Genomic DNA, 16,435 nt, shown 5'->3' with positions numbered 1-16,435 from the left:
GAGTCAATCTGGTGTACTTCTGTTGCACTTTCTCTATAAAAATTTAAGTTTTTGAATCGGAAGACCAGAACTAGATTCTGCATTACAAATAGTCTCACCTAAGTTATATTTGATTGCAGAATAACATCTTTACTTTTATACTTATACTCTCTTGTAAAATATTCATTTGCTTTCCAAATTAATTGCCATCCCCCGTAAAAAAAAAAAAATCTTTCTTTCACAACCTTGGGTATATTTAATTTCCTCTGTCTCAATTGCTTTATAGAGAAGCCAAAGACTCACAACCCTCTAAAAGAAGGAATTCCTCTTCATCTTCATCTGAAATGGTCAATCCCTTGTTTTGGATCAATAATTCCCAGTTCCAGATATTGCCACGGTGGGAAATGCTGTCACAGCATCTACACTGTCAGGAAGATCATCTCTTAAGCTTCTATCTGTGTTGTGTTCAGGCTTGACTTCCCTAATTGTTTTTCAGAAGACAAACATCTGAGGAATCGACCAGTGTATGACCTTCAATGCAGCTATGCCTGTCTTTACATAAGGAGACTAAAACCCTGGTTTTTGAACATAATGCCTCTGGCTTATGTTTCTCTCTTCACCCACTTGCTGTATAAACTGCTACGTATTTACAGCATTTGTTGTTTTTATTTGCTCCTGGTTTCAGTCCCACAAAGATTTAATAGTAATGAACTAGGACACTGACAGATACAAAACAAGAAAAAAAATTCTTTGTGTACATAATGTTCTGCATTTCTATTATTCCTATTGAGTTGGATAATTTTACATCTTCCCACAATATACACCCTGTGCCAAGCTTTTTTTTAAATTGTACCTAACTGTGTCAGTGTAGCAAACTCCTCTCAATAAGTGCAGTATAATTTCTCCAGAAAATCTGTCGTGAATGGGAGGATCGATATGTATGAATTATGTGTATGCATATGCTTGATCTCTTGAAGCAATGGGTTACCATGTTTGATACACAGTGAAGTTACCCAGTTATCTCCACAGTACTGGACAATATTTTGTCCTTTAATACAGTACCTCCAATATATTATGTTAGGGAGCTGAAAATGAAGCTTGCGATCAACAGGTGGAACAATGTGGTACCTAAATTCCCCATTTTGCTTCTGGATATCATTTGCCTGTTCTGTGATTTCTGAAATTTTGCTTCAGTTTTTTTTGAAAACATAACAGCACAATACAGGCCCTTCAGCCCACAATGCTGTGCCGAACACATCGTACTTTAGAAATTACCTAGGGTTACCTAGGCTATTTTTCTAAGCTCCATGAACCTATCCAGAAGTCTCTTAAAGACCCCATCATATCCACCTCACCACTGTCACTGGCAGCCCATTCCACACATTCACCACTCTCTGTGTAAAAGAAACTTACTCCTGACATCTCCTCTGTACCTACTTCCAAGTACCTTAAAACTGTACCCTTTCATGTTAGCCATTTCAGCCCTGGGGAAAAGCCTCTGACTATCCACACGATCAATGCCTCTCATTATCTTATACACCTCCATCAGGTCACCTCTCATCCTCTGTCGCTCCAAGGAGAAAAGGCCAAGTGTGTGTGAGTTCTCTCTTGCCACTCTATCACCTTTATCTCACCAACTAACCCTAACATGTAACTCTAGATTTCCTCCTCCTTGTGGCAGACCAAAGGACATGTCACACTTAAGAGACATAAAAATTACAGATTGTCCAGAAGGGAGGTGAAAAAAAATGAACTCAGCATCCACGAGGAAATCCGCAGATGCTGGAAATTCAAGCACCTCCCCCTTTCTTTCTCCCTCAGCCTCCCGTCCCACGATCCTTTCCCCTCTCCAGCTGTGTATCCCTTTTGCCAATCACCTTTACAGCTCTTAGCTTCACCCTCCCCCTCCTGTCTTCTCCTATCATTTCGGATTTTCCCCTCCCCCTCCTACTATCAAATCTCTTACTATCTTTTCTTTCAGTTAGTCCTGAGGAAGGGTCTCGGCCCGAAACGTCAACAGTGCTTCTTCCTGTAGATGCTGCCTGACCTACTGCGTTCCACCAGCATTTTGTGTGTGTGACTCAGCATCCCTCCCCTTTCTGCTGTCTGTCCCCCATGTGTTCCTAAGATGGGAGGGGGCAGAAATTACCAGAAGATAGAGAAGTTGATGTTCACACCATCAGGTTGGCGGCTACCCAGACAGAATACGAGATGTTGCTCCTCCACACTAGGAGTGGCCTCAGCATGGCAGCAGGGGAATGGGACCAGGAAATCCAGGGTAGATTACCAAGTTACAATCAGAATCAGATTTATTATCAGACTTGTTTGACATGAAATTTGTTGTTTTGCACAGGCATAAAATTGATACAAACTATAAAATAAATAAATAATGCCAAACAAAAAAGGAATTGTGAGGTAGTGTTCATTGACCATTGGGAAAACTGCTGGCAGAGGGGAAGAAGGTGCTCTTAAGGCATTGAGTCTGGGTCTTAAGGCTCCTGTAGCCCCTCCCCGATGGTAATATTAGGGAAAAGGTATATCCAGTTTGGTAAAGGACCTTAGTAAAGAATGTTGCCTTCTCGAGACACCACTTGTGGAAAATATCCATGATCCTGGGTAGGTCCAAGGGATAATGCTGAATGGTACATAGAACATAGAAATCTACACCACATTCCAGGACCTTTGGCCCGCAATGTTGTGCCAATCTTGTAACCTATTCTGGCGACTGCCTAGAGTTTCCCTAGTGCATATCCCTCTATTTTTCTAAACTCCATATACCTATGTAGGAGTCTCTTAAAAGACCCTATTTTATCTGCCTCTACCACACTACCATGTTAGCCATTTCAGCCCTAGAAAAAAAGCCTCTGGTTATCCACACGATCAATACCTCTCATTATCTTATACACCTCTAATCAGGTCACCTTCTATCCTCTGTCACTCCAAGGGGAAAGGGTCAAGTTCACTCAACTTGTTCTCATAAAGCATGCTCTCCAATCCAGGCAACATCCTTGCAAATCTCCTCTGCACTCTCTCTATAGTATGTATAGTCTATATTCCAAAAGTCAGAACTGGAAATAAGCAAATGCACAAATGATGATTTCAGCAGGAGAATTATATCTACAGTTTTTTTCAAACTATCCCAGATCCTATAAAAATCATTTAAACTAATTATATTTAATTATATTTGTATAATTATATATCTAATTATATTTAATTGGATTTAATTTAAGTATATGTAACACATTTATTGGAATTCTTTGAGGATGCAGGTAACAAGGTAAGTAAAGGGAGTGTGTATTAAACAAAAGCAGAAAATGGTTGAGGTAATCAGCAGGCAGACAGTGGTTGTAGAGATGAAAATAGAGGTAATCTTTCAGGCTGCTGAGCCCTGGGTGGTGTTGAGCTTCTGGAGTGCTGTTGTAAGTGCACTCATCCAGGCAGGTAGAGTTCATTCCGTAACATCCCTAACTCGAAGCTTGTAGATGGTGTTCAGGCTTAGGGGAGTTAGATGGTGAGTGACTCACTGCAGAATTCCTAGCTTTTGACCTGTTCTTGCAGTCACACTGTGTATGTTGCTTCTCCAATTGGTTTCTGGTCAGAGGGTAGCCCCCAGAATATTGACAGTGGAGGAGCTCAGTGATGGCAATGCCATTGAATTGCAGGGAGTGATAGCTGAACTTCTCTTGTGGCCTGGCACTTGTGTACTGTGAGTTGTTACCTTTTAGCCCAGGCCTGGATATTTCCTGCTCTTATTGGTTTGGATGTGGTCTGCTTCATTATCTTACAAGTTCATGAATCATTTTGAAAATTGTGCAGTTATCAGCAAATGTCCTCACTTCTGACCTTACCATTGTCAAAAGGTCATCATTGGAGTAAGAAGCTCCTGCAGAGATGTTCTGTAGCTGAGATGATTGAACTCTCACCACCACAACCATTTTCCTTTGTGCCGGGTAGGATTCTAACCAAAGGAGGGCTTTCCCTTTGATTTCCATTGATTCCCTTTTAGCCAGGGCTCCTTAATGCCTCTCATGTTTCCTTGATATCAAGGGCAGTTATTCACACTTTATCTCTGATGTTCAGTTCTTTTGTCCATGTTTGGATGAAGGCTGAACTTCAGTGCTAAACTGGTGTTGTTTAATAGCATCACTGATAATCCCTTCCATCACTATGGCAATTGAGAATAGACTACTGAAGTGGTAATTGGCAAGGTTGGATTTATCCCTCTGTGGACCAGTTATGCCTGGAAAAATTTCTACATTATTGGGTAGCTACCAGTGTTGTATTGGGACAGCTTGGCTAAGGGTGCAACAAGTTCTGGAGCACAAGTCCTTCAGTACAGTGATACAGGGTCCACAGTCTTTGCGTTAACCAATGCTTTTAAACAATTAAAAAATATAGTTGGTAGAGATTCAACAATACTCATACCATTGAACATCAAGAGTAGGTGGGAAGATTCTCTCTTATTGGAGATGGTCATTGCCTGGTATTATTATTGCTTAAATTTTATTTGCCACTCACCAGTTCATGTTTCAGTCCAGCTGAATGCACGTATGGGTAGATTTGTTTTTGGAAGAAGTATAGATGGATTTGAACAATGTGCAATCCTCAGCATATTCACTTCTTATCTCATTTCGAAAAGAAGAACATCGAAGCATCTGGAGATCAATGGATATCAGGCACCACCTTTAGAAACTCCTGCAGCAATGTCCTGCAGACGTGATGCATTTCAATTGTCAAAAGACATTCAAGAAGGTGCAACATAAAAGATTGAAAATGACTGATGAGTGGATGTGCTTCTCTTTCATTGAGTACCGCTTAATCCTGGATTTTTATCGGGATATTGTTTTAATAGCAACTGATCACTTTAAGGTATTGTTGCATGGTCAATAGGCTCTTCACTAGCTACATTTCCTGGTTACTGACTGACAGACAGAGAGTGAGTTGTAGGAGACTCTTTGTGATCCAAGCTACTATCAGGACATTCCCAACTTGTGGACTGCTTGGAAAGGTCTTCTGCCCAGCCAGTCCCTTACTGATAGTGCAATCACAAAATAATAAATTAAACCTTAACAACGAGCAGTACATTGGTACTCTCATCATTAGCTTCTGCATGTTATTAAAATGAGTGTACAAATTGATAAGAAAATTTTTTAAATGCCTATATTGCCACTCCAAACATTAGGCAGGATAAAAGCAATGATTCCTGCAAAAGACGTGTGTTACTATGTTGGCTGCAGAATTACACATGCTGCTCACTTTGAGGGGAAGTGAACATAGCAGCCTTGGATTCTATAATGAAATTATCTTGGGTTAGAGAGGAAGCACTGCCACACATACTTACTGCCAAATTTCTCAATTTCTGCCCAAGTGAGTTTGGCTAGCAGTTCCTACAACAATAGAGATACAGCAGCATTGTGATCACATTACATGATAATTAATCCGGACTCTGGAATAGAGGTACAACATGAGCTCTGGTTCCTTCGCGGCAGCTGGGGAAAACATAGTTAATCAATGAATTAATTAATTCAGGAATTAAAAGGCTGTTATCACTAATGAAAACCATGAAACCATTGGATAGCTATAAAGAAATCTGGTTCTTTAGGGCAGAAAGCTGTTGCCTTTAGCTGTCTTGTGCTGTATTTTAATGTGACTCCAGACTGGGCAGTAAGTCTGCACCCCCGCACACATTACTGGAAAGACTACGCTAGTACTCTGAAAATTGTCTCTCACAAATTATTAAAGTGTAATTACAAATTAATGTGCAGAGTTCAAAAACTGCCTTTTGAGATTGCCTGACAAACCACTCTGTTATATCAATATTCACCATGTAGACTGCAGTTTCAGGAAAGCCGCTTCCCACAGCCACCTCTATGATACTAAACATGATAAATCTTTAGGCTGAGAAATTGAATAGCAACATTGATCATGAACAGAACATTGTAATGTCACTTTCTCCTTGATAGGTGACCAGTTTGCTTTTATTTAAAAGAAGCCACTGCTATTTGTCTGGATGGATACTTGCTAGGTGGCCCATCTTGCACTTAGATGTGCTTGTTCAATTTAAGCCGTTGTTGTACACTGAAGACCGATTTCAGAATGGGTTATAGTGTCGAAGATTTGGAGCACGTTTAATATCAGTGTACGTACGCACAGCACAACTCTGAGATTTGTCCTCCTGCAGGCAATCACAAAACAAAGAAACACTGTGGAACCCGTTCAAGAAAACATCAAACACCCAGCGCACGAAGAAAAGAACAAATTGCGCAAACAGCATAAAGCAAGCGAACAATGTATAGTTTATAAAACATCAAAGCAGTGGTTTTGAGTTTAGTTCAGTTCAGCTCTGTGCCGCTCGCCAATGCAGGCTACGGCCATTCCTCACCAAAGGAGAAGTCCATAAACAGAAAGAGGAAAAGTAATTAGAATATGCATACGATCTTTGAAAAATGGGGAAAGCACCTGTATAACCCAGTCACTATAGTATCAAGTTGCTTGTAAGTTCATCCCTGATGTAGCCAAGCAGCTTCTTAGTCCGCGTTTTCTGTATATCTGATTGCATATATCTATAATGTATATGGTTAAAAATAGTAATATATAGAAAATGATTTATTTTATTTAGGGGTATCACACTGAATAGGCCCTCCTGGCCCTTTGAGCCACACTACCCAGCAACTCCTCAGAACCCTGATTTTACCCTAACCTAATCACTGGACAATTTACAACGAACTGTTAACCTACCCGGTGTGTCTTTGGACTGGAGGAACCAGAGAAAACTCGTACATTCCATGGGGAGGGTGCACAGAGACTCCCTGCAGGGGATACCGAAATTGAACTCTGAACTCCGACAGTCTGAGATATAATAGAGTGGCGCTAACCGCTACACTACCTACCGTGGCACCCCAAGTAGATGGTTGCACCTGTTAAAGATCACCACAAGTCCCAGGACACCACTACAGAAACCCGTCATTGAGGTCCAGCCATTTTCCTTCCATAGTAAAGGCTTAAGAAGGGATATTCACTGATGACTACATAATGTTCAGTTCCATTTCCATCTTCTCAACAGATCAAGCAGTAGGTGCAAGAAGATTTGGACTTAGACTCATAAGTGCTAAGTAACATTTATACTATAGAAACACCAGGCATTGAGTGAATCAACCTACATACCATTGACATTCAATTGCATTATAGCCCATATCATCAGTATCCAGGAGATCATCACTGACTGGACTCTCAACGTCTGGCCTCGTACTGTGGCTATAGGAGTAGCTAAGAAGTTACTTCTCCAGTGGGAAATGATTCATCTCCTGATAGCACAAAGCCTTTCCACTGTTGACAACACACAGGTTAAGAGCCTGATGGGCTGCTCTCTGCCTGCCTGCTTTTCAGCTCATGTCTGAATGTCTAGTGCCAGCAATTCTCCAGAAGCTCAGTTCAGATTCACATTCAGTTTATTGTCATTTAGAAACCACAAATGCAATGCAGTTAAAAAATGAGACAACGTTCCTCCAGAATGATATCACAAAAGCACATGACAAAACAGACTACACCAGAAAATCCACATAATGTTTGGCAATCCCCAATCCTCCAAAACGAAAAAAAAAATCTGATTACCACCTTTTCCATCCTGAATTGCCTCCTCCACCACTGGTGCACATGGCTGCAATGTATAACCATATAACAATTACAGCATGGAAACAGGCCATCTCGGCCCTCCTAGTCCATGCAGAACACTTACTCTCACCTAGTCCCACCGACCTGCCCTCAGCCCATAACCCTCCACTCCTTTCCTGTCCGTATACCTATCCAATTTTTTTTTTAAATGACAATATCGAACCTGCCTCTACCACTTCTACTGGAAGCTCATTCCACACAGCTACCACTCTCTGAGTAAAGAAGTTCCCCCTCGTGTTACCCCTAAACTTTTGCCCCCTAACTCTCAACTCATGTCCTCTTGTTTGAATCTCCCCTACTCTCAATGGAAAAAGTCTATCCACATCAACTCTATCTATCCCCCTCATAATTTTAAGTACCTCGATCAAGTCCCCCCTCAACCTTCTACGCTCCAAAGAATAAAAACCTAACTTGTTCAACCTTTCTCAATACTGTGTACAAATTTGTACTGCCATTCTCTGCTCAGGGTATTTGACAGTTCCTCAAGCACATAACTTCTACCATGAGAAAGGATAAGAGTAACAGTCACATGGAATCACCATCACCCACAGGTCCCCTCCAATTTGCACACCATCCTAATCTATCACTGGTCATCGGAACTGAATCCTGGAGCAGTCTGCATGAATCTGAGTGCCTTTACCAGAAGATCTACAATTCTTTGATGAAATGGCTCACAACCACCTTAGTGATAATCCTTGAATGCCGATCCTGCTGGCAGTACACAGGTCATAAAAGTATAAAAGGATAATCTTGGTATCAAATCTTTTCAGATCTGATTTCCAGAATCTGCCCTGGGAGTTTTGCTTTCCTCAGCAGTATTTATAGCCCTTCAATTAGTTAAAAATGTTAGTTCCCTGAAAAAAAAGATACCTCTATAATAAAATTGTACTTTATATGGTGATTTTTGAAAAGAATCTTCATTTTTGAGTTGCAGTTGTTTTAGACCCTTTGCACACTGTCAGTGCTGACACTGATTCGAATTCACCTGCTAACAGCGACTGTGTTGAACATGCTAAACACTTGACTATAAGTGGACCACAACTCAACTCTGTCCCTTTTTTGTTTGACACCCAGAGGAGACCCGTTTGCTTCAAAAGTTACTGTGTTACATTCAGGAATAGAAACTCTTGACTATTTTCTTTCTGTTCCTTAGCATAGAGGTCCTTGCCCTCCCTCTGTACCACGCCTCTGGTAAAGATAGCCCAGGACAAGGCTGGTTGATGGTCACGTGCACAAGTGCGGTGAGGTACAGACACAATGAAAGACTTGCTCGCAGTAGCAACACAGTCACTTAGACAGAAATGCTGCACGGAACATGATCATATCAGCACACACAAAATACTGGAGGTCAGCAGGTGAGGCAGCTGAAATTGAATAAATAGTTGGCGTTTTGGGCCAAGACCTGGAAAGGAAGGGGGAAGAGGCCAGAATAAAAAAGGTAGGGGGAGGGGAAGAAGGACAGCTAGAAGGTGATGGGTGAAGGTAGGTGAGTGGGAAGGGTAAAGAGCTGGAGAGGAAGGAATCTGATAGGAGAAGGGAGTGGGTACATGTATGCCATACCATATGCATCCATTAACCTGCTTTTTTGACCGAGTTATTGGTCACCTGTCTGATTTAATATGTTTCAATTTCAAATCTTACCTAATACTGCTTTGAAGTATTGATATACAGGGATGTAACTATTACTTCATCCAAAACTCTTAAACATTGATCCTTGTAGAAGCTTCATAATGCTGTTAAGGTATTTCATGACATGTAAAGTGAATTCTGAACTGGTAGTCTCTTGTTGTTTACCTACTTTCTATCTTGACTAGGTGCCCCCGACCCGACAGCAGGTGCCAGTATTGATGACGAAAATTGCTGGCATCTTGACGAAGAGCAAGTTCGAGAGCAAGTCAAGCAATTCCTATCACAGGGAGGGTACTACGGGTCCGGAAAGCAGCTGAATTCCATGTTTGCTAAGGTGAGGTTCTTTTGCATTAAGTCAGCTTTGGTTACCCATGTTACCCTCTGACTGAAGAGAGGAGTGGTAAAGGATGTTCTGACAATGTCTTCAAAGCATGGTAGCGTAGCAGTTAGCGTGATGCTTTACAGTGCTGCGGTAAGATTGGGATTTGATTACTGCCACTGCCTATAAGGAGTTTCTATGTTCCCCGTGTCTGCGTGGGTATCTTCCAGGGCTCCAGTTTGCTCCCACATTTCAAAGACATGCGGGTTAGAGTTAGTGAGTTGTGGGCATGCTTTGTCAGTGCTGAAAGCATAGCAACACTTGCAGGGTGCCTAGCACATTCTTCGCTGATTCGATCTGATGCAAACGATGCATTTCACTGTATGCTTCAATGTGTACGTGACAAATAAAACAAATCCTTATCTTCTTTAAATCTCCCTGGGTTACAATTTCACACTGCTTGCACCTTAAACGTGTGGGGCCAGTTATTGAACTCAGCAAAGAGTTAACTTGTTTACACAAAAGGAGACGGCCAAATTTTCGAAAATCAATTTCAAACGGGCATAGGTAGAGTGGATGTGGAGACGATGTTTCCTATAGTGGGCGAGTTGCGAGCCAGAGGGCACAGTCTCAGAATAGAAAGAAGTCCCTTTGAACCGAGATGAGGAGGAATTTCTTCAGCCAGACAATGGTGAATCTCTGGAAACCATTGCCACATAGGACTATGGAGGCCAAGCAACTGGGTATATTTAAAGTGGAGGTTGTTAGGTTCTTGATAAGAAGGCAGGAGAATGGTGTTCAGAGAGATAATTAATCAGGCATGATGGAATGACAAAACAGACTTGATGTGCCAAGGGGCCTAATTCTGCTCCTATGACTTGTACAGGATTCCAGTCATGACTGTTCTTATTTGGCTCGAGAAACCAATTGCTAACTACTGCAAACGTATAGATTTCCAGATGACTGATTTATCTATATGAAGGAGTTTTTATTTCCCTTGCACTTTATATCATAGCACTTTGCTGCTGACCATATAAAAATCTCAGCATATGTAATTATCACAGTAACAGTAGGCACAATTTTGATGAAACTGCACCAACTATATTTCCAGAAAGGTGAACAGTGTAGAAATGTAGAATAAAAGATGATTTTGAAAATTTGTTCCAGGCAACAACCCCTTGAGACGTGAATCACATTTACAAGAACTGTGTTCCAGCAGTTCATGACAGTCAAATGATCTCCAGCAATGGTTCTATACTTCAGCAGTTTCCCAACTTACATGAAAAACATTTACTTTAGAGCTCGCCAATATAGATTTCCTCAGCTTATTTTGGTTTGTTTAAAAAGAGGTATTTGTGGTTTGTTGGCTAACCCAATTTGAAGTGAAACATACTCAGTCATGCTGTGAGGATTGAAGTTGCAAAAACAGCCCTTTAGGCTCTGCCTAGATGGGAACGGTAGCTGATGTGGCTAAAAGTAATCGGCATTGCCACTGGAGGAAGAAATATCTCTGTCCCTCTGTCTCTTGTGTCTGTCTCTACAAATACACAAGGATTTCCATCCTATGCAGCGATGTTCTGTTCTGTCAGCTGGAAATGTAGATATTTGAAAAGGAGATGAGAGTGAAAAGTTAAACAAATGGTAAATGTCCTCACAGAATGCTGAAGGAACTCAGCAGGCCAGGCAGCTTCTATGGAAAAGAGTGAACAGTCAAAGTTTCAGGCTGAGACCTTTCAGCAGTACTGGAGTCCTGACGAAGGGGCTCAGCCCAAAATGCTGACTGTACTCTTTTCCATAGATGCTGCCTGGCCTGCTGAGTTCCTCCAGCATTTTGTGTGTGTTGCTTGGATTTCCAGCATATGCATATTTTCTCTTGTTTAGTAAATGTTTTCCTTAGTCATGGACTGTCCATGGTTATAAAGAATAGAATCCTTGCAACTAAACTTTCATTTTTGCTCATATCCATTAACATTAATTTAAGCTGGACCTTAAATTTAGTTTAATTGATGTTGAAAATTTAGTTTAATTGATGTTGAAAATTTGGGATGATACAGAAAGAAAAGAAGATGTAATGTCATAAACCCAGTCCAATATTCTTAGAAGCAAGAGAAAGAATGAAAAGTTGTTTTGATTTTCCTTAAAAATAACAACCATTGACAATCATAGAAACCTTCAGTGCGACACCACTATGAACCTCTCTCATATTGATCCATTTGTTCCTGTCAGGTGATGTCCAGTATTTTTAAAAATGTCCTCACCCTCTGCAATGTTACATCATGAGGTCTGTAATTCTATTCTTTTATAAGACCGTAAGATGCAAGAGCAGAATGAAGCCATTCGGCTCAGTGAGTCTGCTCTGCCATTTCATCATGGCTGATCCATTTTCCCTCTCAGCCCCAATGCCCTACCTTCTTCCCGTATCCCTTGGTGCCCGGATTAATCAGAAATCTATCAACTACTACCTTAAATATACCCTATGACTTGGCCTCCACAGCTGCTTGTTGCAACTAATTCCACAGATTCATATCTCTCCAGCTAAGGAACTTTCTCCTCATCTCTGTTCTAAAATGATGTCCGTCTATTCTGAAGCTGTGTCCTCTGGTCTTCGACTCTCCCACCACAGGAAACATTCTCTTCACATTGACTTTATCAAGGTCTTTCAACATTCGATAGGCTTCAGTGAGGTCACCCTTCATTCATTTGAATTCCGGTGAGAAGAGATCCAATGCTATCAAATGTTCCTTATATGATAAACATTACAATACTGGAAAAATTTTTGTGAATCTCCTCTGAACCCATTGTCAGCACATCATTTCTTAGATAAGGGGCCCAAAACTGCTCACAATACCCCAGGTGAGGCCTCACCAGTGCTTTATAAAGCCTCAACATTACATCCTTGCTTTTATATTCTAGTTCTCTTGAAATTAATGCTAAAATCATATTTGCTATCCTCACCAGAGACTCAACCTGCAAAATAACCTTTAGAGAATCCTGCGTATAGACTCCGAAGTCCTTTTGCACTTTAGAGTTTTAAAATTTTCTCTCCAGTTACAATATAGTCTACACTTTTATTTCTGCTACCGAAGTGCATGACCACATACTTCCTAACACTCTATTCCATCTGCCACTTCTTTGCTCATTCTCCTAATCTGTCTAATTTATTCTGTAGCCTCTCTGCTTCCTCAAAACTACCTACCCCTCTACCTATCTTCATATTGTTTACAAACTTGGCCACAAAGCCATCAATTTTGTCGTCTAAATCATTGCCACAAAAGAAGTGGTCCCAACACAAACTCCTGTGGAACACCACCAATCAACAGCATTCAACCAGAAAAGGCTCCCTTATTTCTCACTGTTTGCCTCCTGCCAATCAGCCAATCTTCTAACCATTTTAGTATCTTTCCTGTGATACCATGGGCTTGTATCTTGTTAAGCAACCCCACGTTTGGCACCTTGTCAAAGGTCTTCTGAAAATCCAAGTACACAACATCCAGTGATTCTCCTTTGTCTATCCTGCTTGTCATTTCTTCAAAGAATTCCAACAGATAAGTCAGGCAAAGTTTTCTCTTAAGGAAACCAGGCAGACTATGGGCTATTTTATCGTCTGCCTGCAAGTATCTCGAAGCCACATCCTTAACAATCGGCTACAACATCTTCCCAACCATTGAGGTCAAACTACCGGGCCCATAATTTCCTTACTTCTGCCTTTCTTACTTTTTGAAGAGTGGAGTATCATATGCAATTTTCCAGTATTCCTGAACTATGCCAGAATCCCTGGAAAATATGTTTGCTTTCACATCTATTCCCCTGGCATGCACCTCTCCTTCTTCAGTTCTGTGACTTATTCTTCTGGCCAGTGTCCAGTTTTGGATGGGCTGTATTATCTTCAGCTAAATTTTGGGAAAATCGAATCATTCACAATTTCACTTGTCTATAACCTCCTCAGCAGCCATAGAGAGAAGTTATGTTTAGCAGTCATTAAACAATTGAGGCAATATCTTTTGTTATCTTTGGGTCTCTTTAACTTTTTGGCCGTACACTGTGTGTTTTACATTCCTTGTGAGATTCTTAGATTTTAAAAGTAGCCACCTACAGTACTGGTGTGAAAATTAACTAATCACATTGCATCATAATTTAACAATTTAGTAGAGAGTGGTTGTTAAATAGTATTTAATTTTTTTACATTAAGTTTGTGATTTCAATGTTTTTTCCCTGTCCAACATTATTTGCATTTCTTTCTTTTCCAAAAAGTGAACTTTAAAAAAAAAGTCTTCAAAGTGAAGGGGATATCATTTGGTGCAGTATTGTTTCTCGGGATCACCCTTAAATTTCCTTCCTGATTGGTGCAGGTACGAGAGATGCTGAAGATGAGGGATTCAAATGGTGCCAGGATGTTGACATTAATAACAGAACAATTCATGGCTGACCCACGACTCTCCCTCTGGAGGCAACAAGGCACAGGCATGACAGACAAATGCCGTCAACTATGGGATGAACTGGGTAAGTGTCCTGAGGAAACAACTGGTAACAAGCATTGCAGTGTTTTTATCCTCTGCCTTGAGAACTAACCAGCATTGACCTTTCTCCAGACTGCTTTCCCTGATTACAAACTTGATCAGGTATCACACTGCATTTGTTATTCAGCAAAGATAATGTATAAAATAGAACGTGAAACAAAGGAATGAGGAGAAGAACTTCCAATTTTAGAAGTACAGAGCAGGATCTGTCAGCATCTTTAAATTTAAAAGACAAGCTATACATTTTAGGTTTGTTCCCTTCAGCTCTGAAGGCAAGAAGACAAGCAAACAAGCATTTTAATAATGCTCAAAAGAAGTTAACGGAAAGAAAAGGAAAGAAGCGAAATAGCCACATTGACACAGAGCTGACAGGCAGCCGACTGCTTCATTTAATCTATTCGATGGTATTAAGGTCATCTGCGGAATCATCAGGGATGTGAAAGAGGGGAAAAATAATATTCATGAAGATGAAAAGGCATACAAACAAATGTTTACAAATATAAGGAAAATTAAATAATAGATAAAAGAGCAAGCTCCCTGTGTAAATGCAGGGGACTAGAGGCTGTAATGTGAAGCATAAAATAAACAACTAGAGGAACTCAGCAGGTCATGCAGCATCTCCGGAAGAAAAGGAATGGTTGGATTTCGAATTGGGACTCGTTTGGGATTCTTCATACTTTCCCTCCATGGATGCTGTCTGATCCATTGAGTTCCTCTAGTGGTTTTGTTTTAGGCTCTCTTTGAAATTAAGCAACAAAATTCAAGTGAAAAGTAAAGTATTTAACAGAAGTAAGCAGAGGAAAGGCAAAACCATTCTATAGGGTCAATCGGCGATGAACTGGTTCCCCATGGCAAAGAATCCACCTCTCCTCCCACAAGCTGCCAGGCCTTAGGCCATCAGAAGATCTCCAGGCTATGACAGAAATATAAGGTAGTTAGGAACCGAAGATGCTAAAGTGGCTGTTCAGACCTCTGACTGGAGAAAGCCTGGCAGGAAGATGAGAATTTCGCTGAATGCTCTTTGTACTTTTGTGGAATGGGGTCAGTGTGAATTTTTAAATCCTCTATTTAAAAAGAAAAAATTCATAAAAATAATTTACAAATGTAGAAAGCAAGCAAGTTGATGGGGAAAAAAGTAGGATACGGTACTGAAAGTTGAGAGCACATTATGTGAATTGAAAAGCTTTTAAATGTCATCCTGCATCCTTGCTGATGTGATATGCTCTATTTATTTCCCATTTGTGCACTCGAGAAATGTGCATGACCGGTAATGTTAATAGAAACAATCCATAACTAAATAAAAGGTATGGTTCATTCCATAATGATAAATTTGTGGGCATTTCTGCTATCTTACTTTGGTTTATGCATTTCAATAATTGATGTTTGCCTGTATTAATGTTCATTCTATTTTAAAACTGTTGGTTGGACACCACCTGAATTACCAAGTGTTATCCTGAAATCTCCCTGTCATAACATGGCAGTGCTCCACTCTAATGGCATTATTACTGGGAATGGTGAGCTATAGACAATGTTTCCACTTGATTCAATGTTGAAAGATTATCATAAATCAGGAAGAGTGGGTTCATCTCTTTTGCCAATAGCCAGCAGAATAGATAAAAAGGAACAGGTGTTTGTGTTCTGTGTGCTTTTCAGAATCAGAGTCAGGTTTAATATCACCAGCACATGTCGTGAAATATGTTAACTTTGTGGCAGCAGTACAATGCAATACATGATAAATATAGGAAAAATCTGAATTATGGTAAGTATATAAATGTTAAAATAAGTAGTGCAAAAACAGATGGGATGGCAGAGGGGAAGAAACTGTTCCTGAATCATTGAGTTTGTGCCTTCAAGCTTCTGTACCTCCTTCCTGATGGTAACAATGAGAAGAGGGAATGTCTGGGGTGGTGGGGATCTTTAGTGATGGTCGCTGCCTTGAAGATGTCCTGGTTATTATGGAGGCCAGGCCCCTGATGGAGCTGATGAAGTTTACAACTTTCTGCAGCTTACTTCGATCCTGTGCAGTAGCTGCCCCCATACCACAATGCTCTCCACAATGTATCTGCAGAAGTTTTTAAGTGTTTTAGGTGACAAACCAAACCTTAAACTCCTCATGGAATATAGCCACTGTATAAGGCCTTTGATAAGGTGCAACAGAAGGAATTATAATACAAACAAAAATCGTTGGAAAACATCTTTGGCTTAATTGAACAGCATCAGTGCTGTTATGCAATTAAACGTATTATATTCAATAAGAACTAATTTCTTGTTTCTCCAAATTCCTATGTGATGATAATTGTCTGAAATTATATTTGTGTTC

The 16,435-nt window shown here is 40.5% G+C and overlaps 1 protein-coding gene across 2 annotated transcripts in view; it reads left to right on the top strand.

Moving 5' to 3' along the window:
* Window positions 1-16,435, top strand: part of zswim5 (zinc finger, SWIM-type containing 5) — a 237,969-nt gene that overhangs the window by 163,068 nt on the left and 58,466 nt on the right. For both annotated transcript variants that reach the window (XM_059984110.1, XM_059984109.1), the window contains 2 exons: window positions 9,465-9,613; window positions 13,948-14,098. In XM_059984110.1, coding sequence (XP_059840093.1) covers window positions 9,465-9,613; window positions 13,948-14,098 — 300 coding nt within the window. The remainder of the gene's footprint in view (window positions 1-9,464; window positions 9,614-13,947; window positions 14,099-16,435) is intronic.

The sequence above is a fragment of the Hypanus sabinus genome, chromosome 11 (genome assembly GCF_030144855.1).
Source record: "Hypanus sabinus isolate sHypSab1 chromosome 11, sHypSab1.hap1, whole genome shotgun sequence".
Taxonomy (NCBI): domain Eukaryota; kingdom Metazoa; phylum Chordata; class Chondrichthyes; order Myliobatiformes; family Dasyatidae; genus Hypanus; species Hypanus sabinus.
The sequence above is the reverse complement of the archived record's forward strand: the minus strand, read 5'-3'. Positions and strand labels throughout refer to the sequence as shown.